Source organism: Epinephelus lanceolatus, chromosome 22 (assembly GCF_041903045.1).
Source record: "Epinephelus lanceolatus isolate andai-2023 chromosome 22, ASM4190304v1, whole genome shotgun sequence".
NCBI classification, from domain to species: domain Eukaryota; kingdom Metazoa; phylum Chordata; class Actinopteri; order Perciformes; family Serranidae; genus Epinephelus; species Epinephelus lanceolatus.
In genome coordinates this window covers 37,621,287-37,648,258 of record NC_135755.1, presented here as the reverse complement: position 1 = coordinate 37,648,258, position 26,972 = coordinate 37,621,287, and the positions used below count along the sequence as shown (strand labels likewise).

General features: G+C 42.7%; 1 protein-coding gene across 1 annotated transcript in view; it reads right to left on the bottom strand.

Moving 5' to 3' along the window:
- The window catches only part of ablim2 (actin binding LIM protein family, member 2), a 245,136-nt gene that overhangs the window by 64,173 nt on the left and 153,991 nt on the right, over window positions 1-26,972 (bottom strand). The window contains 4 exon segments of the mRNA XM_078164135.1: window positions 4,609-4,686; window positions 6,522-6,563; window positions 17,929-17,987; window positions 25,309-25,396. Coding sequence (XP_078020261.1) covers window positions 4,609-4,686; window positions 6,522-6,563; window positions 17,929-17,987; window positions 25,309-25,396 — 267 coding nt within the window.

Here is a 26,972-nt window from a genome sequence, read left to right as displayed (position 1 = left end):
ATAAGACAAGATACACCTTTATTGATCCCACAATTGAGAAATTCCAGTGTTACAGCAGTCAAGGGTAAAGAGTCAAATTAAAGATTTCAATACTTAAAAACTTAAAAAACTAGGCATGCAGAAAAAAGTACAAAAAATACAAGAGACAGCAATAAATAATAATGATAATAATAATAATAATGAGCAGTGGATAAAAAGTGAGCAATGGATTAAAGTGAACATATTTAGTGCAAAGTGAATATTACATGTGCAAATAAACAACAACATGGGGGACAGCAATGCTTATAGAGGTGTCCCTAAAGTGTCCATAGTGTCCCTAAAGTGTCAATGGTGCAGTTTACTGTGAGCAGTGCTGGTTATGTAGCCTGACAGCAGCAGGCAGGAAGGACCTGCGATAGCGTTCCTTCACACACTTTGGGTGAATCAGTCTATCGCTGAAGGAGCTCTCTAGAGCTTTTATCTCCTCCTGCAGGGGGTGGGAGTTGTTGGCTGTCATCCTCCTTTCTTGCAACACCTGCACAGAGTCCAGAGAGCATCCTAGGACAGAGCTGGCCTTCTTGATCAGCTTGTCCAGTCTGTTCCTATCTGCTGCCGAGATGCTGCTGCCCCAGCAGACCACTCCATAAAAGATGGCTGATGCCACCACAGTGGGGGGGGTCCGCGTTGGGCGGTGAGTGGGCGGGCCCTCCTGCCCCGCCCATCTGGGGTGTGTCTCTGGCTCCCTGGGGGTGCTGGCCATTGCCGCCCCGGGTCCTTGGGCCTGCGTGGTGTCCTGCGGCCTCTGCGGCTCCCTGGGTGTGGGGTCTGGGCGCTCCTGCGGTCTTGGGGTGCCATACCGCCCGCCTTCCCCCGCAGGGCTGGCCCTGGACCCTGGTGATGGTTTTCATAAACACATTGGGAGGGTTCAAATACATGCATGCATGTTCGATACTTCAGCTCCGTGACGCATCGCAAAGAACTGATGGGATCACTTAAAAGGGGCCCACTTGCTTCTCGAACCTACCACACTGCGCTGGCAACTCTTCTCCACAATCGGGCTTTCCTCCTCCACCAGGACTCTCACATTTTTGGTGTTCAGTATAGACTTCTCTTTTGTTTTTGTTTTTCAGTACAGTATAGTAGACGTGTATATGTTTATTTTTGATAATCTGTATGGAGCACAACCACCTCAAGGCCACAATACATCAGCTACACTGCCTGTTTCTCCTTCGTTTTTTTGTTTGTTTGTTTTTTCCTCCTTCTTCTCCGCATGCACTGTCGCTATATAACTCAGGACTTAAGCACCTGCCCCTCAATCCCCCCTGCTTGTTCCTTACTTTCCCCTTGACACACTTTGGTGTATCACGGCCCTCTCTGGCTCATATTAGGAAGTTTTTCCAATAAAGGCTGATAGGCTAGTCTCCAGGGAGGGTGGGTGACGGTCACAACCACGCACAGTATGGGTATAAAATACTTGACTGCAAGATTAACTGTGCATCAATCTTCATAAGAAGCTTACACCCTTTCGTGGCGCTAAGCTACGAAGACCAATACAGACAGGTAGAAAAAAAAAAAAAAATGAGGTGTGATGTTAATGCCACCCTGAAGCTGCTGAAGTCCTTGGGGTGCGGAGTCTTGGGCACAGGTACCATGCAGGATGTCTTTCACAGCTGTGGTACTCTCCCCAGCCTCAGCTCAGGTTGAAGATGGTTTCAACTATCCCGCACAGTTGGTCTGCGCAGGACTTCAGGAGCCTGGAGCTGATGCCGTCTGGACCCACAGCCTTCCTCGTCTTTATCCTCGTCAGCTGATCTCTCACCTGACAGGTAGTGAAGGACAAGCTGGAGCAGGGGGGCTGTGTGCTTGGGGGTGGAGGTGATGAGGTGGGGGGAGGGGTGGGGGGTGGTGAGATGTCCGGGGGAGCAGGGGTGGGGGAGGTGTTGAAGCAGTGTGCCAGGAGTGTAGGTGAGGGGGAAGGTGAAGGTGAGGATGAGGGGGGTTGCAGCCGTGATGTCTGGGCCAGGGGAGGGGCAGACTGATCAAATCTATTTAAGAACAGATTCAGATCATTCACCCACTTCTGGTCACCTCTGGCCAGGGGGTCTTTTCAGACCTCTCCAGATTCCGCTGACGTCACTCTGTTGCAGCTGTTCTTCCATCTTCTTTCTATATCCTTCCTTTTTCCGCCTGATATTTCTCCGTAGCTCCTTCTGCACGGCCTTCAGCTCCTCCTTAGTTCCAGAGTTAAAAGCTCTCCGCTTCTCCTTCAGGAGAGCTTTTATATCTGGAGTAATCCAGGGTTTGGTGTTAGAGAAGCAGCGTACAGTCCTGGTGGGTACGGTGTTTTCCATACAGAAGTTAATATAATCCGTAATGCATGATGTCATACCGTCAATGTCTTCTCCATGGGAATCGCTGAGTACCTCCCACACAGTGGTCTCAAAGCAGTCCTTCAGGGCCTCTTCGGCCACATTAGACCACCTCTTCACAGTGCCGGTGGTTGCTGGTTCCCTCTGCACCAGAGGTCTGTAGACAGGCAGAAGATGAACCAGGTTGTGATCGGCTTTTCCCAGGGGGGGCAGGGGGGATGAGTGGTATGCCTCCTTGGTGTTGGCATAAAATAAATCCAGTGTTTTATTGTCTCTGGTGTGGCAGGAAACATACTGGGTGAAGGTGGGCAGGGTGGTGGATGGACAGGCGTGGTTGAAGTCCCCAGAGATCAGAAGGAGGGCCTGAGGTTGCTGTGTTTGCAGCCTACTTGTAACAGAGTGAAGAATGTCACAAGCAGACTCAGCCTTTGCAGACGGAGGGACATACACTGCTACCATAATGACATGAGAAAACTCCCTGGGTAGATAATATGGTCTCATGCCAACAGCCAGCAGCTCAGTGTCCCTGCAGCAATGCTGTTCCTTGATAGTGATGTGCCCAGAGTTACACCATCTATCATTCACAAACACAGCCAGCCCTCCTCCTTTCCTCTTACCGCTGTCCGCTGTCCTGTCATATCTGATGAGCTGGAATCCGTCCAGCGCGGCGATCGTGTCCGGTACTTCCGCGTTCAGCCATGTTTCTGTAAACACCAGCATGCTGCTCTGCCGGCAGGGCTGCCCCTGACCAAATTGGGGCCCTAAGCGAAATTTTATTTGGAGGCCCCCATCTCAAATGTATCATAGGTACAAAATGACCGTACAACAACTTGCCATTTAACTTGACAACCTTTATTGGCGATAACAAATGTACTGTAGATACAGTAGTTTGGCTGTATGAGTCAAATAAAATAAAAAATTCAACTTGAAATAAATAAATAAATAAATAAATATTAAATAAAAATAACTTCAAACTGAAATAAATAAATAAACATATCTGAGTCACAAATAGCCATCAATTACTCATCAAAAGAAAGTAACTTCCACCACCTCAATCCCCCACCCTTGATTAAACACTGAAAATAAAATAAAAGAGGGAGACAGGTTTTTCCTATTTAATCTTATTTTGTTATATTTCTCCCTCTCCCCTTTCTGGAGGCGTCTGATCTCCCTCAGCCCTCCGCCTCTCCCACCTTAATTAAACACTGAAAACAGAAATAAAATACAGAGACATTCTTTTCTATTTTCATCTTATTTAACTATATTTCTCCCTCTCCCCTCTCTGGGAGCATCCGACCTCCCGGCCCCGCACATACCCCCGAGGCTCGGGTCTCCCCCTCCGTGGAGCCCGCCCGCCCTCCCGTCCTCGCACATACTCCTGAGGCTCTTTTGGACGACATGTCGACAACTCTTCACCTGCTGCAGCTCTGCAAGTGCCTGCCGGCGCACCCCTCTTATTGTTCAGATGTCGAGTGCTGTCAATCATTGCAGCGACGCATGGGCGGTCAGGTCTCTTCTCTCCTTCCTCGAGCTGATTCTACGCGCGCCTAACGGTAGCGCATGTGCGCATCCATTGCGCATATGCGCAAATGCGTCCCCTCGTGCAAAATGTGGCCCCCCATGGAAGATGAGGCCCTACGCACAGCGCGTGTTCTGCGTTTAGGGAGGGGCGGCCCTGTCTGCCGGTACTCCCTCTGATGGCGAGTCAGTGCCGACAGCTCGTCCATCTTGTTGGGAAGCGATCTTACGTTCCCCATGACGACGGATGGGAGGACAGGTTTGTACCGTCTCCTCCGGTATCAGCGGTGCACTCTGGCACGACATCCCCGTTTCCTTCTCCACAGCTCGCCGGGAATGTCGTGCCTCTCCTCGGGCCGCACTGCGGTGTGACGCAGCGCTAACAGCTGGTCCCAGGTGTAGACAATGGAGCCACGGCTGGGCGCCGGATCCCCGCACACGATCGTATCCATAGCAAAAAGGGAGAAAGACCGCTATAAAGAGTGCGGTCTTCGTCTCCATACCAAAGCAAAACATTGAGAAAAGCTCGGCAGTGAGCAGGAGCTGCTGTAACAGGCGTCCGCACTAGAGGCGCCATCTTGATGGCTTGATTTATCATTTATCCATCAAGTACTGGTATTTAATGTGTGCTCTTGAACAAAGATGTATAAAACAATTACTACAGTGTATACAGAATGCTGCAAGAAAAAGCTGAACTATGTGCTGCTGCCCCTGGTAGGGAGCAAAGGTGGTGCAGTCTTACATAGATGACTCTGCTTGGAGAGCCCGATGCGCTGGATGCTGGCACTGAAGTAATGCTCTCAGATGAAGTCCGGGTCACCTGAAACACACAAGCACATACACAATTACTTTTAAATATATAACACACAACTTAAGGGAAGTGACACAGAGAGATATTAGATACATTCAAAGTTCATCTATTTAGGGTCATGCTTTGTGTGAAGAGATATCTGGTTGTGATTTTCAATTCAAATCTGCCTTTTCCTTTAAGCAACTACATTAAACACCCTTTAGTGCTGGATGTTAAGTAATCCATTAGTTGTTTTCTTCATGAAGTAATCTCTTCATTATTATTTTCAATTCACCAATTAGACTTTTTTCTGCAAAATGCCAAAGAATTGTACACTAGAATTATCGCTTAGTGGTGCCTTTGAACCCATCAAGTTGCAGTTACAGTTTACATCCAAGTCTACGTAGTCAGCACAGTATCAAGATGGGCACCCAAGATTTGTGTCACCATGTTTGCCCTGCTGTTCCTGAGATATGACATTGGATAATGGCCAAAGAAGTGTTTTAGCAGAACATTATGATGTCACAGTGAAGTTGATCTTTGTGACATAAAATGTCATCACTTCATTCTTTTATCCTATTAGACAACTGTGTAAAATGCTGTCATAATTAGCATATAAATTCCTCAGTCATGGCCAAACACACTATATAAGTCACAGTGACCTTTAACCACCAAATTCTTATCCAGTTCATTATTCACCAGTCCAAGTGGACATTTGTGTCAAATTTGAGAAAATTCTCCGAGGGGCCTCTTGAGATATCACAATCAGAAAATAGGACGGATGCAAGGTCACAGTGACCTTTGACCATCAAAGTCTAATCAGTTAATCCTTGGGTCTAAGTAGATGTGCCAAATTTGATAAAATTCTCTTACTCAGTTGTTGAGATATCGCATTAAGGAGAATGTGATAGACAAGGTCACAGTAACCTTGACTTTTGACCACCGAATTCTGATCAGATCATATCTGACTCAAAGTGGATGTTTACGCCAACTTTGAAGAAATTCCCTCAAGGTGTTCTTGAGGGGGATATTTGTGCAAGATTTGAAAAAAAATCCTTCAAAGCATTCTTGAGACATCACATTCATGGGAATGACACAGATGAGGTTACAGCGAGTTGAAGTGGACATGTGTGCCAAATTTAAAGAAATTCACCAAAGGCGTTCTTGAGATATTGTGTTTACAAGAATGGGACAGACAGATGGACAACCTGAAAACATAATGCCACAGCCATCACTGGCGCAGAGAGAATGTGATAGAATGCATTTTAAAAATGGTATTTCTTTAAACTAAACCCTAAAAATAAACTATTGATATTTTTTGTCAGTGTTGGTACATTTTGTTTACCAGAGAGCAAACTTTGATTTCATTATTTTCAAGCAGCACATACGTATCACACAGTGGTGCTATTAGTGAGGCTGTGTCAGACATGGGCAATCAGCACCAATCAGTTATTGTTTAAGCACACAAGTTGAGGACAGAGTGGACTTTTCCCTTTAGAACAAAACACTGATAGTTTGATATACTGCATAATCATCAGTGGCATCCTCTGTGTCTGTCAAGTTGTGTGAGTGTTCCCTTCTTCAGATACAGATGATACATTCTGCAGATGCAAGTACTGATACATATCACTCATCTCTACTTGCTCATTAAAGCATCCCTGTACATGCACAGACTGATTATCAGCATGTTGCAGCATCATCAGTCATTGACCAATCAGTATACAAGGTGGCCTGTAGGTGTGGCTGCCATTCAACATGAAGCAAATATAGTAGTATGGTGTCAACACTTCAGATCAACCCATGCAGCAGATGGTTGTGGGTTGAGTGGGGTTCGGGTGGATGCAGGGATGTACAGGAGCACCAACCTGTTGCTCAGGGACATCATTGAGCTGTATCCGAACCTGCTTCTGGGAAGGAGAGGGGTTATGATGAGGACTGATGATGGAGGAAGGGCAGATACTGGATGTGAGCCTGCAAGGCTTCTGATGCAACGGTACCACATTGGTCATTTGTCCTGAACTGTCAAGTAAACCCCTACTCTTCTTCATGGTGATTGGTTAGTGGGATCCTCCTTGTAGGTACTGATTTGTCTTGAGGCAGGACAAGTTGAACTTGTCATAATTACAAGAACAAATTTGTTCACTTAATTGTTGATATGCCCAGTATGCCTAAATTATTTGTGCATATCTGTGCCTTGCCTCTGTGTTTTGTTGTTTTGTATGTCATATATGTTATATGTCATGTCCACACGCAAATGAATTGCCCCACTGGGGACAAAAATACAATAAAGTTCTAAGTTCAGGTAGAGGACAGGTACAATAGTGTCTGTATAAATGTGTCTCACTTAGAAGTTTTTAATTTCTAAGTTGTCCAGATATGATAAAAACTGTCAAAAGGTTTGGAAACTTCCTAAAACTAAAACTTTTTGTTGGTATAAAACAGTGTGTTACTTTCTTATGCACCATAGGAATTGCAAAACAGTATAGACCAAATCACAATATTAGTTTACAGTAACTTCCAGCTAAATTAACCAACATTACCAATAGGTCTAAATGAGCATTCATTAATATGATTTACTGCAAGGTGGCTACTCTGCAGTGTGCTATTTATAATTATTTGGTACTTTAACCTTGCAGCGTTGGCAGTGGAAGCAAATGAATCTGTCCACACACTGTTAAATCCTCTATTTTCCTCCAGGAATTTTCCTTGTTTGGATTTGGAATCCATCGCTAGCCTTGCTAGAGAGACTCCAGGCTAGCCACCGCTACTGAAGGTCAGCAAAATTTAGAGTGAAAGGCTTCAGGTTGTAGACGTATGATGCACATTTAAGTTGATGAAATGTTAAAACATTCATAATTCGATTAATAGGCTACACATTTTACAATTGTAGAATGAAATAATGACTTTAGGCCTACAGTACTGAAAAGGCACTAGTAAAAGTTATAAATGATCTTAGAATGGAAAGATTTTAGTTCTTCTCCTTCTTGACTTAAGTGCAGCTTTCGACACCATTGATCACAGCATCCTTCAAAACCGGCTCCATACCCATCTGAACATTTCAGGTACAGTTCTAACCTGGTCCAAATCTTATCTGACAGGAAGAGAAGAGAGTCACTGTCTTCCAAATTGAGGTCAATTGTGGTGTCTTCCAGGGGTCCATTCTTGGACCCACTCTTTTTAATCTTTACATGTTGCCACTGGGAAATATCATTAGAAAGCATAAGATTGGAGCCTGATTTTGATTGTTTTCCTTTTTATAACTAAATGAGGTTTTTTTGTGTGCTCTCAGATCTGAAACAAAAAATGGACCCATATAGACTCAACCACAATGTTTGTTTACACTATATTCCGGGTAGAAAATCCCTTATGTTAGGTACATAAAATCAAATAGCATTGAGCAGACACTTTTTAACTACCTAAAAAAGGCCCACCAAAAAAAAAAAAAAAAAAAAAAATCTGTTTAAGTGTACGCTATATTTAGAATATTTTACTGCTTTGCCTTGCTGTCAGCTGTCAGACAGGCTTTTCTGACAGGGAATTAAAGCTGTTATATCAATGCCAAGCAGATCACTGAAGTTTATGGTCTATTGTAGCTGGTTATAGTGTACATTTAAACTGATCTAAATTTTTAAGGGGGCTAAAATACATGTTGCTGTGGCCCTGTCCACAGCAGTAGATTGTTTAGCTTCCATGCCAGTCGATTTGGTTGATCAAAGACACTAGCAAAGCAACGCAGTATAAAATAAGTTCAGCAAAAACACCAGAAAGGTCGAACCTCTGTGTTTGACTCAATGTTTTCTCATAGAATGGTTTGCATGATATCCCACGAAAAATGCATGCACTACAGTTCATATGATATCCTATGAATTTACGCCTTACAAATGACGTTACATCTTTAACATACAGTTAGGTAATTAATGTAAAGTTACTGTGGTCAGGTTTAGGAAAAGAAACATGAGGAGGACATCCCGTTAAAATCAATTGCCACTTGTTGACTTGGAAAAGACTGTTGTTAGCCTGATGTCACATTGATTTGGTCTATACTCGAGATAAGAACATAATATTGTAAATGGTAACGATGTAGTGTTGAATATGGACAGAGCATGGGGTTCATGACTGTCTCCATATCAGGATTTACTGAACCACAGATGATTTATCATTTGCTAAAATCTAAACTGGACATGAAAAGGTTCTTTGTTCTTCAAACAAAAGACAGCCATTTGGGACTCATCTCCTCAGGATCACTGTCACACCTAAGTGAGAGGCCATTTTTCAAACTTGATTGGACAGTACTTTCACAGTAACACGTGACTGTGTGATGTCATCAGCTAAACTGTAGGAGAAGTAAGGCTCTCTTCACTCTCTGCTCTTCCTCCTGAGCTGCTGACCAGCTCAGACACTCTTGCCCCTGAAGGGGCACTTGGGCACTTGGTCTACATACTCTTACTGCTTTCTTGCTGACTCTTTCTCCCGGACCATGACCTACATGTTCACAACAGGAGAAGAACCTGAAGACCAGAGAAGTTAGTGTGCCAAACACAAGGTTTGCAACTAACTTTCCAACAACAAGGAGAACCAAGTTGAGTTAGCAATGTCTAACTCTGCAAGGACCCCGGCGACTGGCTTCCTCGAATCTGCACCTTCAGAACAAGGACACAACAAAGACTGCCTCTGGAATCACAGCTCTTTCCAGCCTTCATCTGCCAGCTAGCAAAAGCAGCATGCAGCAAAGCAACTCTTTCCTCCATCCATTCAAGGATTGGTAACGTAACAACTGGGCATAGCATTATTACAGTTATACAGGCTAAGCAAGACTGTTTAACTTTGTCAATGTGATTTAATGCTGTTATTTGAGTTACTGTTGTGATTGTTTGCAGTTAGGTTATTGGTTAGTTGGCTTGGCCAAAGCTAAGTGATGTTAGTTTGCTAATGCTTTTCACAGACAGAGTCTTGCATGCAACTAAACATCCTCTGTACTAACCCAGACCCTTTGCAGCACAAACCGCATACACATACTCACTCACACATTGACTTTCAACAGAGCTACACCCAAAAAGGCAACTCAAAGTTCCTGCTTCTTTTCTTTGTCTAAAGCCAGCTTTGATTCGGCCATCTTGTAGTTCTCTGTTGTCAGCCATTTTTTACGTATGCCAAGCTGCCCTTTGTTTCACACACCGCTCCCTCTCCCTCATACACACACCCACACACACATATACACTGCCATGCTTGTATATAGTTAGTTAGTTAGGATTTGTGTGTTTTGTTTGCTTTGCTTTCTTTGTGAATAAATGTATTTGTAATCATACCTGCTGTCAGTTTAATATTGCACAAGAATGAATGAATAGTCAACCTCTGCTTTGTCAAGAACTCCAAAATCATTCAGGCTTTACTATTTACTTTACTAATTTTGGTTATGGTTATCAATTTAATTATTAATCAAAATTCAAAATTGATAGTTTAGTGAATTTTATGAGACTGACATCATAACTGGCTATCATTTTTCCCTTTTTGGGAATGGTGCCCCACGAGGTGATTTAATGTAAATTAAATCACATTATTCAACGTAATTCATAATTATTATTAATAATTATTAAATATTTCCGATAGCCATTTTCATACTTAAATTGGAGATGTGTTACAAGGTCAGGCCGCCTTGGTGAGGCTTAGATCCCAACAATGGTGCCACCTTAGTGAGGCATAGATCCCAACATTAGATATCCATGAGATTTGCTTTGTACACACAAAGACATTTTAGACAAATAGCAGGCATTAACCATTGGCTGTTTACTGATCAAAGTTAGAACACACAGTGGTGAGGGTTGGACTCCGCCAGGGCTGCCCTTTGTCACCGGTTCTGTTCATAACTTTCATGGACAGAATTTCTAGGCGCAGCCGAGGGGTGGAGGGTGTCAGGTTTGGTGACAGGAGGATCTCGTCCCTGCTATTTGTGGATGACGTGGTCCTCCTAGCTCCATCGAACAGTGACCTCCAGCTCTCGCTGGGATGGTTCGCAGCTGAGTGTGAAGCGGCTGGGATGAGAATCAGCACCTCCAAGTCTGAGGCCATGGTCCTCAGCCGGAAAAGGATGGATTGCCCACTCCAGGTCGGGGGGGAGGTCCTGCCTCAGGTGGAGGAGTTTAAATACCTCGGGATCTTGTTCACGAGTGAGGGTAGGATGGAGCGGGAGATTGACAGGCGGATTGGGGCGGCGTCGGCAGTGATGCGGACGCTTAACCGGTCTGTTGTGGTGAAAAGGGAGCTTAGCCAGAAAGCGAAGCTATCGATTTACCGGTTGATCTACGTTCCAACCCTCACCTATGGTCATGAGCTCTGGGTAGTGACCAAAAGAACGAGATCGCGAGTACAAGTGGCCGAAATGAGTTTCCTCCACAGGATGGCTGGGCTCAGCCTTAGAGATAGGGTGAGGAACTCGGACATCCGGGAGGGACTCGGAGTAGAGCCGCTGCTCCTCCACATCGAGAGGAGCCAGTTGAGGTGGTTCGGGCATCTGGTAAGGATGCCTCCCGGATGCCTCCCTTGGGCGGTATTTCGGACATGTCCAACCGGGAGGAGACCTCGGGGCCGCCCCAGGACACGCTGGAGGGATTACATCGCCCGGCTGGCCTGGGAACGCCTCGGGGTTCCCTCAGAAGAGCTGACGGAGGTGGCTGGGGAGAGGACTGTCTGGGCTTCTTTGCTGAGGCTGCTGCCCCCGCGACCCGGACCCGGACCCGGATAAGCGGAGGACGACGAGACGAGTTAGAACACAAAGCCAGATGACTTCTGGTTTGATGAGGTAGAGTGCAGACGTGCAAGCGGAGAGCTCCGGCCAAACTTTTCACTTACTTTTCAAGTCTACCAACTTTTCAGTGTTTTGCGTTGGGCTGACTCGCGTATTACTGAAAGTTTATGTGGGAAAGAGTACTGCGATGTAATGAGCAGCTCAAAGCCTAAACAACAACCGACAACAACAACTCGAGCAGCGAGCATCTCGGCTAAGCTAGCTAGCATGGCCACTGCTGCTTCCGAGCTGGGTGGCAGTGGAGCTGACAGCGGGGGCCACTCTGACCCAGTCACCAAGATCGACCTGGAGGCTCTACTCAACAAACAGCGAGATAGCTTCAAAGCTGACATGGCTATCCTGATACAACAGTCAACTGAATCCCTGAAGCAGTCGGTTGATTCATTAGGACAGCAGGCGACATCATTTAACAACCGGCTTACTAAAACTGAAGTTTTAGTGGGCGAAAATTTCGGAAAACTCACCAAGATGGAAGCTGTTGTCAATTCCTTACAGTCCCAAGCCACGGTGCTCCTGGAAGGAGTGGATGACCTCGAGAACCGGTCGAGGCGCTCTAACTTGAGGATTATCAACATACCCGAAGGGAGCGAGAAGGACCAAGACCCGACCAAGTTTGTTGCCGACCTGCTAATGACGGTGACCGGCCCCGGTGTTTTCAGCAGCCCCCCGGAGATAGAGAGAGCTCACCGCTCCCTCAGCCTCAGACCAGGAGATACTGGTGCGGGGAAACCGAGGACCTTTATCATCAAATTTCTCCATTTCCAAGAAAAAGAAAAAGTCCTCAGATGGGCCAGACAACACAAGCTGGATTACCGCGGCTCCGAGCTGAGAGTGTATCCAGACATCAGCACTGCTGTAGAAAAGGCCCCAAAGTTAATGTATATTTGCTGCTGTTAGATATGTTAGAAATGGTGTTAGTTGATTAATGGGGAAGCAGAGCCCTCTGCTGGGTTTATATCGTAACCGACCGCACTCGGTCGGGGAGGGGGTGTGTGTGGCCGCGGTGAATGACGGGAGTGAGAAGTTACCGTCGGGTCATCGATTCGTGTTATGGCGACTGGTCTGTGTGTGAATGAAGCATGTAAGTACATGTGTGTATTGTGAGTGTGCTGGATTGTGTTGCTGCAGTGGTGGATGTATGAGCCGGATGATGTGTGGCTGTAGTATTTGCCATGCTGCGGCCGCGTATGCTAGTTATAGCCGCTACCTTACGTCTCCGACGAGTGTATCGAGTGTCATGTGATATGCCCGTGTTTATACCGATTGTTATCATGCCGGTTATTCAGCGCGATGTTACGTGGAGTGTTGTGTTGGTGCTGAGAGTGTTCATATGTGTTGATCTATGGGTGGGCTGGTTAGCTGGGATGTGTTCAGAGCTGTAATTGTGCCAGTGCTCATGTTGTTTTATGTTCATTCAATCTGAGCTAAGTGGTTTCTTTATGATTTATCCATTATGTATTTGTCATTCTTATGTGCAGAACCACAGAACCAGACAGCCTGTAAGAGGGAAAACAAACAGGATCTGACACAGTCACCGGCCTCCTCTTTATTGAGTCTCTGGAGTTTTGGCTGAAAGTGGTGTCCTGGCTGACACCCCGAAGTGAACTCGGTGATACCCCTGAAACAACTACCCACCCCTAGGGTTCTCCACTACAACTGCCCTGGCCAAAAAACGGGCTGCATTCAACGCCGTTAAAAACTCTTTACCTGAAAGGAATTAAATTCCACCTACTGCACCTGGCCTGTCTCCAGGTCTCGTTCCGGAATGAGAACTTTTACTTTGACTCTCCACAAAAAGCCCAGGATTTCTATAATGAGCGTATCGCTGCCACCGGCTAGTGGAAGCTGACTTTGACTTTGTTATTGAGGATGCCGGCTATATCCAGACTAAGTGCGCGTTAAAGTTTATGGACATTTATAAACGGACAGTTATGGAAAAGATGCGCCAGAAAGACATTGGACATTAATGCATATCCAAACTCGCATACATCCAAACAACCTGGTGTGGCACTAATGTGAGGTATGGATATGTCAGCCAGCTCTCGCATTGCAATTTATTTTTATTTATTTATTTCTTTTATTTTACTTAAAGCTATTATTAACTTTCCTATTGTAAGTTAATGTAACATTTTTATTTTCTTATTTTTTCTCGTTCGATATGGACAATAGGTAGTTACCAGGGGCTACTTATGTTATTCTTTGTAACTCAGGTACTGATATGGGTGAGTTGTCGCCCCCTGCTATTCCCTTTTATTTTGCGCCTACTGTGCATTGTAGACACATTTGCAGATATAGGAGCCCTGTCTGCTCGGTGAGTGATTAGTTCACAGATCTATGTCATATGGAAGTAACAGAGTTTATGGAGTCCCGCTGCTAGTTCTTGTTCTTAGGACAAGCTTAGGGAGGTTTAGGTGTGTTTATCTGTCACCTGTTTTGAGGGGTTTTGTTTTGGGGAATTGGGGTGGTAGGTCCTACAGATTTGCTTTTATTTTTATTATTGTTTGTGTGTTTTTAATGCTACTTCCTTCTACAAGGCATTATGTCATCTCACCATATACTTACAAGGTTGATTATGGCTAATACAACAAAAAAAGGGTTGTCTTGTTTGAGATTTGTCTCTTGGAATATTAAAGGGATCAATGGCCCAGTTAAAAGGGGTAGAATATTTTCCCATTTAAAGCATCTTAAAACAGAAATTGCTTTCTTACAGGAGACACATTTGATCACTAAGGATCATCATAGGTTAAAGGCTCCATGGGTTGGCCATGCTTTTCACTCCAATTTTAGTAGTAAAGCAAGGGGTACAGCGATTTTAATACATAAAAAAATACAGTTCAGCCCAACAAATGTCATAGCTGACCACCAAGGCCGTTTTGTTATAGTCTCAGGTTCCCTTAATAATGTATCTGTTGTTCTTGTCAATCTCTATGCACCCAACTGGGATGACAAAGCATTTATTGGGAAAGTAATCTCAGTTTTACCAGATCTAATTTCCCACCATTTAATCTTAGGGGGTGACCTTAACTGTGCAATAGACCTTTTGTTAGACAAATCCTGTCCAAGGCAGGATCATCCTTCTAAAATGGCTGAAGCAATTTCATCATTCATGGATCAAATAGGAGGTGTGGACCCATGGCGCTTTCTTTATCCTGATAAAAAAATATTTTCTTTTTACTCTCAGGTCCATAAAACATTTTCAAGAACTGATTACTGTTAAATTGATAATTATTTTGTTCCTGCTGTCGATAATATAGAATACTCAACGATAGTGGTATCTGACCACGCTCCATTGCTACTCGACCTTTCGTTTACACTCTTACAAAAAACACCCCCCCCGTGGAGGTTGAATTGCACATTGCTGAACGATGATTCTGCAATTCTGCAAAACAATTTCAAAAGTAATTGACGATTTTCTCATAACTGACAAATCTAATTTCATATCCCCATCTCTACTTTGGGAGACATTAAAGGTGGTAGTCCGTGAAGAGATTATATCTTATTCTGTGAGACTGAATAAATTGGGGTGGCAGTAGCTCAGTCCATAGGGACTTGGGTTGGGAACCAGAGGGTCGCCTGTTCAAGTCCCCGTCCAGACCAAAATATGGAGCATAGACTGGAGAGGTGCCAGTTCACCTCCTGGGCACTGCCGAGGTGCCCCTGAGCAAGGCACTGAACCCCCCAACTGCTCAGAGCGCCTGTCATAGGCAGCCCACTCTGACATCTCTCCACTTAGTGCATGTATAAGTCCAGTTTGTGCATGTGTGTTCGGACCTGTGTGTAATTGACAACAGAGTGAAAAATTGAATTTCCCCTTGGGGATTAATAAAGTATATAAAATTAAAAAATAAATAAATAAATAAATAAACTTAAAAAACAAAAAAAAGAACAGCTCATGGAAAGCATAACAGAATTGGACAGAAAGTTATCAGTATCTCCATCCCCTGAATTAGAAAAGGAGAGACAAAACCTTCAAATGAACTACAACTTACTGTCAACACAAGAAACTGAAAAAGTACTCTTACGACCGCGTGGATTTCCACCCATATCTTCTACTCAGAAGAGCGAAATGGATCAACCTTTAGAAATGCATGAAATCACAGATTCAATTAAACTAATTCAAAGTGGCAGGGCCCCTGGTCCAGATGGCTATCCTATAGAGTTTTTCAAAAAATTTGTTTTAAACATGTTCAATGACTCTCTGGACCGGGGAGCCCTGCCTCAAACTCTCACCGAGGCGTCAATAACCTTATTACTAAAACCGGGTAAAGAAGATTCTGATTGTGGTTCTTACCATCCAATTTCTCTTTAAAATGCTGATTACAAGATTTTAGCTAAAATACTGGCCTTGCGACTTGAATCGGTCATGCCAAGCATAATTTCACTCGACCAAACCGGGTTTATGAAAAACTGACACTCTTTCTCCAACATCCGTCGCCTCCTCGACATTCTTTTTTCTACAGCATCCAGGGAGACACCAGAAGTGGTGGTCTCCCAGGATGCGGAGAAAGCATTCGATAGGGTGGAGTGGAGTTATCTGTTGGAGGTCTTGGAGAGGTTCTGCATTGGGTCTAAGTATATATCTTGGATTGCACTTTTATACTCTTCCCCTAAAGCCTCCGTAAGCACTAATGGGATGAAATCCCAATATTTCACACTTAGCAGAGGAACTCGCCAAGGGTGCCCTTTGAGCCCGTTGTCGTTCGCCGTGGCAATCGAACCTTTATCTATTGCACTTAAATCGGCCAGTTTTAGTAAAGGAATCCACAGATGCGGTTTGGAACATACACTTTCCTTATATGTGGATGATTTATTATTGTTTATTTCTGATCCGATGACAACCATCCCTAAGACAACTGAATTGTTAAACAACTTTAGAACATTTTCAGGTTATAAATGGAATTTTTCAAAAAGTGAATGCTTTCCTGTAAATAATTTAGCCCTTGTGATCCCTGATGTGTTTCTTCCATTTAAAATGTCTAAAAACAGCTTTAAGTATTTAGGTGTGCATATCTGCCGTAAGCTATCAGATCTCTTCAAGAACAACTTTCCACTGCTAATCGACAAGCTTAAATTAGATCTGGAAAGGTGGAACAATTTGCATCTAACTATAGCAGGCAGGGTAAATTGCATCAAAATGAATGTGTTTCCACGCTTTCTGCATCTTTTTCAATGTTTGACGATTTTTTTACCCAATTCCTTTTTTCGTAGTATAAATAAACTAATTTCATCTTTTATATGGAAAGGCAAGACTCCCGGGATAAGGAGAGAGTTTTTACAAAGGCATAGGTCCATAGGTGGACTGTCACTCCCTAACTTAAGACTCTACTATTGGGCAGCTAATATACACAAAATGACTCTCTGGATCCAAGAACCTGAATTAAACTGGTGTAAACTGGAAGCTAAATCCTGCTCTACCTCACTTTTAGCTCTGCTTACATCAAAATTGCCCTTTTGATCATCCCAATTTACATGTAACCCAATTGTTGTCTTCACCCTTAAAATTTGGTTTCAATTTAGAAATACTTTTGGACTCCAGGGATTGTCCAATCACAGCCCCATTCACAATAACCATCTCTTCCTCTCTCCCAGCACAGACTCAGCCTTTTCTCTATGGCAGAGATCAGGCCTTGTCAAGCTAAGGGACCTCTATACTAACAATGTCTTTGCTAACTTCAGTGAACTATGTGAAAAATTTAATCTCCCAAAATCTCACCTATTCCGATACTTCCAGCTCCGTAACTTTGTTAAATCAAATAGCACCTCTTTCTCTCATCTCCACAAATCAGAAAGGCCTTATCTCAAAAATTTACACCTTAATGTTTCATCTTAGACAGACACCTCTTGATAAAATCAAAAAAGATTGGCAAGTAGAACTATGCAGAGTTATAGATGACAGTGACTGTGACTCTGCATTAACTCAAGTAAATAACAGTACATCTTGTGCCAGGCTTAATCTGATTCAATTTAAGGTTGTCCACCGTATTTATTTTACCAATTCTAAACTCTCCAAAATTTAATTTAATTTCAAGAATTTATATGTTGTCGTTTTTGGAAAAAAGAAAAAGTCCTTATTTGCCATTGAATTCACTTTTGCCTGCCAATTGAATAAAAATAATTATTACAAAATAATTATTACAAAGTTAGAACACAAAGCCAAATCAGTCTGGAAAGTTACTGAGGAATTTTAAGGGGTTTCAGTGCTGATCAGGGACAAAATCCAAGCTTAATGCAACTATTTTTGTGTTGGCTTTCAATTTTTGTCCATCTTATCATATTTACATTCTTACAATTAAGAAACCAACAAAATCTCCAATGCTCCAAACTGACATCCAAGTAACAGTATATTTAGAAATATGACTCTGTGGTCTAACGTAGATGTATTTTGGTTCTATTTGAAGATTTGTGACAAATAGCCTTAAGCATCTCATCTCTTTTGACAAGTTTGTGGCTTGGCAGTCTTCTCCACCCACCTTGCTCTTCTCCTCCTGTTTGGCAGCTTGTCTGCATGGAGGATGCCAGATAGAAGATCCTGAAGACACAGAGACAAAGACAGAAACTGTCAGATTGTGATTGTTTCCAACATTTCACATGTCCATTCACACTGTTGCTAGGGATGGTAATGATGGTTTGTTGATCGGTCGGTCCACCAACTTCTATATCTCAGCAACTCTAGAATTTGTTCAGACATCCTATATTTTTTTATAGTTTACATAATATATTTATTTATTAATATTGAAACAACTCAGCAACTGCATCATCCCATCTAGGTGCTCATTTGTTCCCACTGCCATCAGACTGTAGGCTACACCAACAGATATCACAGGTCCCCGCCCCCCCACCCTTAGTCATGTACTAATTATGCCACAAATTGGTTATTTAGAAGGTTGTGGACACATTTAACTAACTACGTTCTTCTTTGTAGTTGTTGGTAGTGTTTGTGTTATACTCCATTGGTCTTGCCTACTGTATACCACCTTGTTTGTTGGTTTGTTTGTTTTTTTTCAACTTACACAGTTTAATATAACTGGGTTCAGGAACAAAGACCATGCCTCGAATGCATTCCATTTCCACCAAAAACTATTTGAGGACACGTGATCAATTCTCTCTCTCTCTTCGCCCCTCATCCCTTTATCCCTCAACCCTCATTCCTTTATTCCTTATTCTTTATCCCTATTCTTTAATCTCTCAACCATCATCCTTTCATCCCTAACCCTTCATCCATTCATCCCTCCACCCTCTTCCCTTTAGTCCTTCAACCCTTGACTGTCATCCATCATCTGTTAACCCTTTTCCCTTCATCCCTTAAACCTTTGACCCTTATCCCTTCATCCCTCATCCATCCTTTCATGCCGCACACTTCATCCCTTCAACCCTCAAACCTCATCCATTCATCTCTCACTCTTCATCCCCTCATCCATTCATCCCTTGATCCTTGTCATTTCATCCCTAACCCTTCATCCTCAACCCCTTTCCCGTCATCTCTTTATTTCATTCATCCTTCAAAGCTAACATTTACATTTAAACAACCCTTTGACCCCCATCCCTTATCTATTCGACCCTCATCCCTTCTTTCCCTCATCCATTTGACCCTCAATCATTTATCCCCCCCACCCTCATCCCTTCATCTCGCACCCTTCATCCCTTGATCCTTATCCCTTCATCTTTCATCTCTGACCCTTATTCCTTCATTCCTCAACCTTCATCCCTTTATCCCTCACTCTTCATCCCCTCTTCCCTTGATCCTCATCCATTTGACCCTCAACCCTCAATCCCCCTCCCTCATCCTTTCATCTTGCACAATTTCTCCCTCCATCCTTATTCCTTCATCCTTCATTTCTGACAATTATTCCTTCATTCCTCAATCCTCATCCCTTCAGCCCTCACTCTTCAATCCCTCTGCCCTTCAACCCCGTCTACCCTCAACCCTCCTTCATTCATCCCTTGACCCTTATCCCTTCATCCCCTAACCCTGTGGCCCTCATCCCTTATCCAATCGATGCACATCCCTTTATCCTTCATTCATTTGACCCTTGATCCTCACCCTTGGATCCCGCACCCTTCATCCCTCGACCCTCATCCCTTCATCTCTCACCATCATGCCTTAATTCCTTACCCTTCATCCCTTCATCCCCTCATCTATCTATCTATCTATCTATCATATGCATTCTAAATGTGTTTGACCCTTATTGTTAGGTCTTGTTTGTTAATGGCAGAATTTAGCCTCGTATAAAGCTAGCTACAGTAACTGTCTGTTCACTAACAAAGTGCATGTAATTATAACAAGAGATAAAGCAATATGGATGACACTGCTGGCACTGATTCAAGAACAAACTAGAAAATCCAACATCATTTTTCTTCTAAATCAAAACTCCAAAAGAAGTGTTGCAGTGACATTTGTCATGGTTACAGCTACAGAAAGCTGTTTTCACTATTAAATTAAGTCACCTTCAAGTGACAAGGAGCAGTTCAATAACAGTTGAAGTAAATTCGGCACCTGTGGCAAGCAGTAAGAGTGGCAGTGTGACTCACAAACACGTGTTCACATGATTCATTTACCAAGCTGCTACCCTAGCATTAGCAACAAAGAGATGAACAATACCCATTGGGTATAAACTGCTTGACGTGAGTGAGAGGAAATAGAAACTGAAGACAGGTGTTGAGAATTTAGAGAGTGAAGACAAAGGGAACAAAGTGATAAATAATGTCACCACCAACTCTGCTTGGGCAGTGGCCTTTAGTGTCTGTATGAGATTGGGCTTTCAACCGACTCTAATGTAACCCATCCACTTCATCATCTGACAGTCAGAGCAACAGCCATAGTATAAAGCAGTGATTCTTAACCATAGGGCCGCGGCCCAAGTGTGGGCCATGAGCGCCACCTAGAGGGCCGCGAAACAAATTCAGTTTTGCACCTGTGGGCCGTGAGGGCCGCATACTGTTATGCTGACACACTCCGTTACAATACAGTCTCCCACCACTTGGTGGCGGTAATGCGTCAGTCAGTTGTTTAACACACTCCAATACAAACAGAAGAAGACACTCTCAGCTAGCCGTGAGCCTAAAAGTTATGGATAAGTTTGTCAAACAGAAAAATGAAGATGAAAGTAGGGCAGCCGAACCCCCACAAAAGGCTAAATTTGTTCGCAAGTACAATCCTGACTTCATAAGATACGGCTTTGTGAATGGAGGTACCGAGGCAGAGCCGAGAGCCCAGCGTGTGGAGTGTAGTTTAATGCTATTCAACGAAGCTCTGAAGCCTTCTAAGCTAAAGCGGCATCTCGAAAACAAACATCCAATGCTCGTGGGAAAGCCGGTGGATTTTTTAAGAAGAAAAGAAAATGGGCTACAGATGCAGAAAAGGTCTGTTGTGTCACTGAATGTGCTTTGAAAGCCAGCTACCTTGTAGCCAGACGTGTGGCACAGAGCAAGAAAGCATTCACCATAGCGGAGGAGCTGGTTCTGCCTGCAGCTGTTGATATGTGCCATGAGATGATCGGAGAGGCTGCTGCAAAGAAACTGCTGACCATCCCACTTTCAAATGACACTGTGAGTCACCGAATCATGGACATGGCCTCAGACATACAGCATCAGCTTCTGGAAAGGATAAAAGGTAGCCCATTTTTCTCCTTGCAACTAGACGAGTCCACTGATGTCACAAATTCTGCACTGTTGTTGGTTTTTGTTCGCTATCGCTGGGACAGTAGTTTGCATGAAGACATACTGTTTTGTGGAGAGCTACCAACACGAGCTATGGCTCAGGAGTGTTTCCGCTGCATGGATGACTACTTCACTGAGAATGGCCTAGACTGGAAGAACTGTGTTGGGGTGTGTAGTGACGGTGCAGCATCAATGACTGGCAGGCATCAGGGCGTTATCAGGCAGATACTTGATCGTGCACCAGAGGCTAAATGGACCCACTGTTTTCTCCACCGTGAACGCCTTGCAGCAAAAAAGATGTCACCAGAGCTCCATGAGGTGATGGATGTAAGTGTGAAAACCATCAACTACATTAAAAATAATGCTGTGAACTCCAGATGTTTTGCCAAGCTTTGTGGGGACATAGATGCAGATCATGTCCAGCTGCTCTATCACAGTGAGGTGAAATGGAGATGTTTGAACTGAGGAATGAGGTCTTCTCTTTTCTCACTGAGAAAAAATCTCCTCTTGCCCATCACTACGCCAACACAAAGTTCACAGCTAAACTTGCCTACCTCTGTGACATCTTTTCACATCTGAACCAGCTGAACATCTCGCTTCAAGGGAGAAATAGCAACATTTTTTTTGTTGCAGACAAAGTTCAAGCTTTTAGGAGAAAACTTGCTTTGTGGACTAAGAGGGCCCAGGAAAAAAGGATGGACATGTTTCCACTTTTGTCTGAAATTTTGGAAAACTTCCCTCAGGTGACGATCAGTGACTCAGTCTCTCAGCACCTCTCACAACTGGCACAGAAATTTGATGACTACTTTCCTGAAGATCCCAGAGAGGGACACATGTGGATTTTGGACCCATTTTCTGTGGCTCCCACTGAAAATGATGTTGCTTTGACCTCACATCTGGAGTCCCAGCTTCTGGAAGTTTCCACTGACAGCACTTTTAAGTTGCAGTGGGGCAAACTGGACCTGGGCTCCTTCTGGATTGCTGTTTCAAAGGAGTACCCATGTCTAGCACTGAGGGCTGTGAAACTCCTTCTCCCATTCACGACAACATACCTGTGTGAATCAGGATTTTCCATTGTGGCCACAACGAAGACCAAAGCCCGAAACAGACTCAGAGCAACATTGGAGGCTACTCTGAGAGTGAGCCTTTCCCCCATTCCACCCAGACTGGATCTCATCATGTCAGAGAGGCAGGCCCAATTGTCTCATTAAGAAGTCAAGATAAAAAGGATCAAAAATGGACTGTTTTGTAGTTGGTCAAAAATGGACTGTTTTGTAGTTGGTCAAAAATGGACTGTTTTGTATGGACTGTTTTGTAGTTGGTCAAAAATGGACTGTTTTGTAGTTGGTCAAAAAAGATTATAAGCTATAGTTTCATTTGCACTTTATTTCATTTTATTTACAGTTTATTTTTTTGTTTTTTTTAAACTTGGTGATTATAAGCTATAGTTTCATTTGCACTTTATTTCTATTTTATTTAATGTTATTTATTTATTTAATTTGAAACTTTTATTATTTTGAATGTATTTATCACCACATAATATTATTTGTCAATTTTCTAATTTTTCTTATCAGTTTTTTGAGAGGCCAACCTTTTTGCTGTAACTTGAGCCTTTAAAATTGTTGTCAAATATGTTCTTGTAGCACATTTGTTCCATGAGTTGTTAGCCTGTTCGGCCTCTTGATGGAGGTCAAAATGTTTCTGTGATGATCACATTGTATCATGTAATTTATTTGATACGTTTTTAGCTTATTAATTGTAAGTGGATTTGATCTAGTTATTGAATACAAATCAAACCAAGAGTAAGATCAATTAAACATGTAAATATCTGAATGGGCCCCGAGCCACATTGTACTAGAAAAGTTGGGCCCCAAGGTCAAAAAGGTTAAGAACCCCTGGCCTAGATGCCCCAAACTTCTTAAATTATTCTATAGCAAATCAACTGCAGTATATTTACAAATGGACACATCCCCATCACTCAGATATCACCTGGTTAGACATTGAACAAACACTCTGTAGAGACACTCATATCTCAGATATCCCATTTCTCAGTTAATTAATCAAACACCATCCATGTTTCAATGCCATTACAATAGCTTCGTCTCTGACAGCCTGGTGGAAACTCCACAAAATCACAAATTCCACTCTGGCACCTTCAAATTTCACCCCCATCTGGAACAACCCCAACTTCATAAGTAACAAAAAACATTCAACTTTCACACATGGGCAGAAAAGGGCATCATACATCTTAAACACATCTTCCATAGTAACACCCTGGTTTCATTTTCTTATTTGGTCCAGGAGTACGGCATTGGGAGCAATCAATATCTGCAATATCTCCAACTTAAATCATCCGTTCAATCAAAGATAGATATCAAATCTGTAAACCTAACTCTCCCCTCTGCAACTGCAAGTTTAATCAACACCCCCTCCCCGAAAAAACTCCTGTCCAGAATATATAAAATAATACTGTCCTGTGACAAATCCATCTCCCTTCCATCAGACAAATGGGAACAAGACCTCTCGATTGCTCTCGATGCCGACTCCTGGACCCAAATCTGCAAAAACATGTATTTCATGACAAAAAATTCCAACCTCCAACTTATCCAGTATAAAATACTTCACAGAACTCACTACACTGGGCAAAAAATGTTTAGAATGGGTTTCACATCTGACATATGCACACACTGTTCACAAAATTGCTCTGATACGTATATTCATGCATCCTGGCACTGCACACCTATCAAAAACTTTTGGAAAGAGGTCACAGAATCACTATCCCACTTCATGGGCTTCCATTATCCCCATCACTCTGTCTACTAGGAGACTTATCAACATTCAGCCTGGACAAAACACGCAATAGATTTCTCCTCGTAGCCCTAACTATTGCCAAGAAAACTATACTCATGAACTGGAAATCAAGAAACATCATCCATCTGGCTCTCTGGAAAAATTTACTCACGGACTACATCTCTCTGAAAAATCTCTCATCTCTTCACAATAACACAACATATCCTCAGTCCTACAGGTCAGCCTTCATTGATTTCTTACTGAGTCAATTTCATCCATCTTGCCTGCCAGCCAATCACCAGTATCAACACTCACACATACAGTACATGATGTGATGTCATGAGAGGCTGAGAACTCTTCTCTGACCCCCCTCATGACATCACATCACATCGCATTTCATCAGATCATGCACACATGACCACACACATACACATGCGCACACACTAACACACATTCTTGCACACACACACACGCACGCAAGCATGCACGCACGCACGCACACACACTTAATAATTAAATGTACAGATGGGTCAGGGGATAAGAAATATTTATGTTTGTATGTATGTGTATATATATGTCTACTTATTTTATTTATTATTACTATATTAATGAAATAATAAATTATATCTCTAACAACAGCAACAGTAAAAATATATTTATTATTATGATTTTTTTTTTCCTCTGTCTCTTTCCTCCCCCTCTCCATCTCTCTCTCTCTCTCTCTTTTCACCTTTGGGGATGGGCGTGCCGGTGGGTACGTGCTGGGCCCTGTGGCTCTAGGGCGGGTGATGTGCTTGCGGGACGGGGAGCCCATAAGGGCAGGAAAAAAAAAAGTGTTTGTGGTGTGGTGCTCTGTCTGTGGTGGCCAGGCTATGCCCCAGAGGCTCACTCCTCTGGGGTCTGGGAGCTGTCTACCTTGTTATGGGCACAAGTTTGTTATTGTTGATTGTCATCGTCTTGTTCCTGTACATTGTTTGTTTTTGCACAGAAAAAAAAAGTATGTCATGGTATCCTTGGGGTGCTTATTTGTAGGATATCATACAAACCGTTGTGTGTGCATTTTTGTGGGATATGATATGAACCATTGTATGAGGATATGTTGAACAAGCACAGGACTTGGACTCAGCAGACCAGTGTTTGTGTCCCGTGTGACACTAAGTGTCAACAGTGAGTTATTTTGGTACGTCAGTTATTGGTCAGTTGTTACAGATATCAGTATAGTAAATATATATAGTAACATGACGCTATTGATGTGAGTCATGATGATGACGCCAAAGTCATTATAATGGCTTTGCTCTAGTGTCAAAATATGACAAGTTGGGGTGAGATCATATGTTTTGTGCTAACTGAAAGATCTTACAGATCGACAACAGATCTGAAAGGATGTCAATAACAGCTTATACCTTGCAGGTACATTTCTTCTCCCTCTGCAAACATCTGCTCACAGCGGGCACAGCGGGCACATGTGGGATGGTAGTGTTTCTCTCCGGCCTGCAGAGGATTAAACAAGAACAGGTTATGACCATGCAGGACACATCATTAGTTCTAGTGTCTTTAGGGGAATTGTTAAAGGGGTATTCAAGCAATTAAGTACTGCTCTTTTATAAAGTTGGGAGATTTACCAGAGACAGGTCAAAAACAAAGGTCAGAGGAGAAGCAGAAGATTATCAGATAACCGGACATATAGTTTCTAGTAAAAAAAACAGTGCCATACACTTCCCATAATGCAATCAACTCAAAAACATGTTTTTGTTAGGCATTGCTATGGAAGAAATTACGAGACATAAGTACAGAAATTTTAATAGCCGCTGAATGCTTGAAATTTACACACCACATAAGTAATAGCATTGAAATACTTTACTTTTAAAACCATGTATCTAAATTTATTGTTCTGAATTCGCCTCTTTGAAACTGAAACTGCAAATCAGACTCCCCACAGTAAAATCTGATTGGTAGTGGAATGTCTCTTTAAAACTGAAAAGAAACAACAATGGCAGTAATATGCTTTAAAATCAGCTTTTGAAAGACATTTCCAATGGGAAAAAAAAACTTTAGGAAATACATAAAGATTTGTACTTCCTATCTCATCATTAGGAATTTAAGTCATAAATGTGACTTAAAAAGAAACAAATTTTACTTACCATCTCAGAATTTTTACTTAAAAGCTCAGTTTGTGTGTGTCTGTACTGTATACACACAGAAACTTACTGTGTGTCTGAAGGCACACTTAAATAAAAAAATCATAATCACCTTATTAAAAATACTGATACTGATAATCTGTTCCCAAAGTGTAGCTGAGCTAACTGGAATTCAGAGTCCAATTAGCATCTCTTGATTCAAATGCCACCAGCTACAAATAACAAAAAAGGTTGTATGTTATATAGCCACAAGATGGAGTACTTGGGTTGAGTAAGTAGCGCAATTAGTGTGACTGTATATCAGTATCAGAGTCTTGTCTTACCAACAGCCTGAAACTTAAAGGTATTTGATTCAAATAATGTAAATAAAAAAGTACAGAGAAAGGTGCAGGAATAATGTGGGTGTGAAAACATTCCAATCAACTTGACTTTTCTCGAACAACTTATATACTTGTGACTGATCAATATTCATCAATAGTGAAAGGGGAAAAAAATCCAAGGTACTTATACTAAACAATAATGGTTTAATTGCTTCATGTTAAGGGTGAAATTGTCCTTTAACACTTCAACTTAAACTGTCCAAAACTTCCTACAAACTGCCTAATAAGCCTAAACAATGAGTAGGAGTGTCAGACCAGTTTTAATGACCTGTGTGTTTAGTAAGGAGTTTATACTATATGACAGTGCTGTGCACAGACATTTTGCAGAGCAGGTGCTCAAGTGGAAAAAAGGGCATCTCTTCCATGATTTGTTTTTGCATGTGCAAACAAAAAAAACAAACAATTGTCCACAAACAAAGTGCACACTGCCGGCAGGCTTCTATCTGCCAGCACCTGAGGCCTAAATACATACAGTACATTTGTACACAGTAATGAGCAGGGAAATGTCTGTCAAGCTTACATATGAGGTGTCTCAAGATCTATAGTATA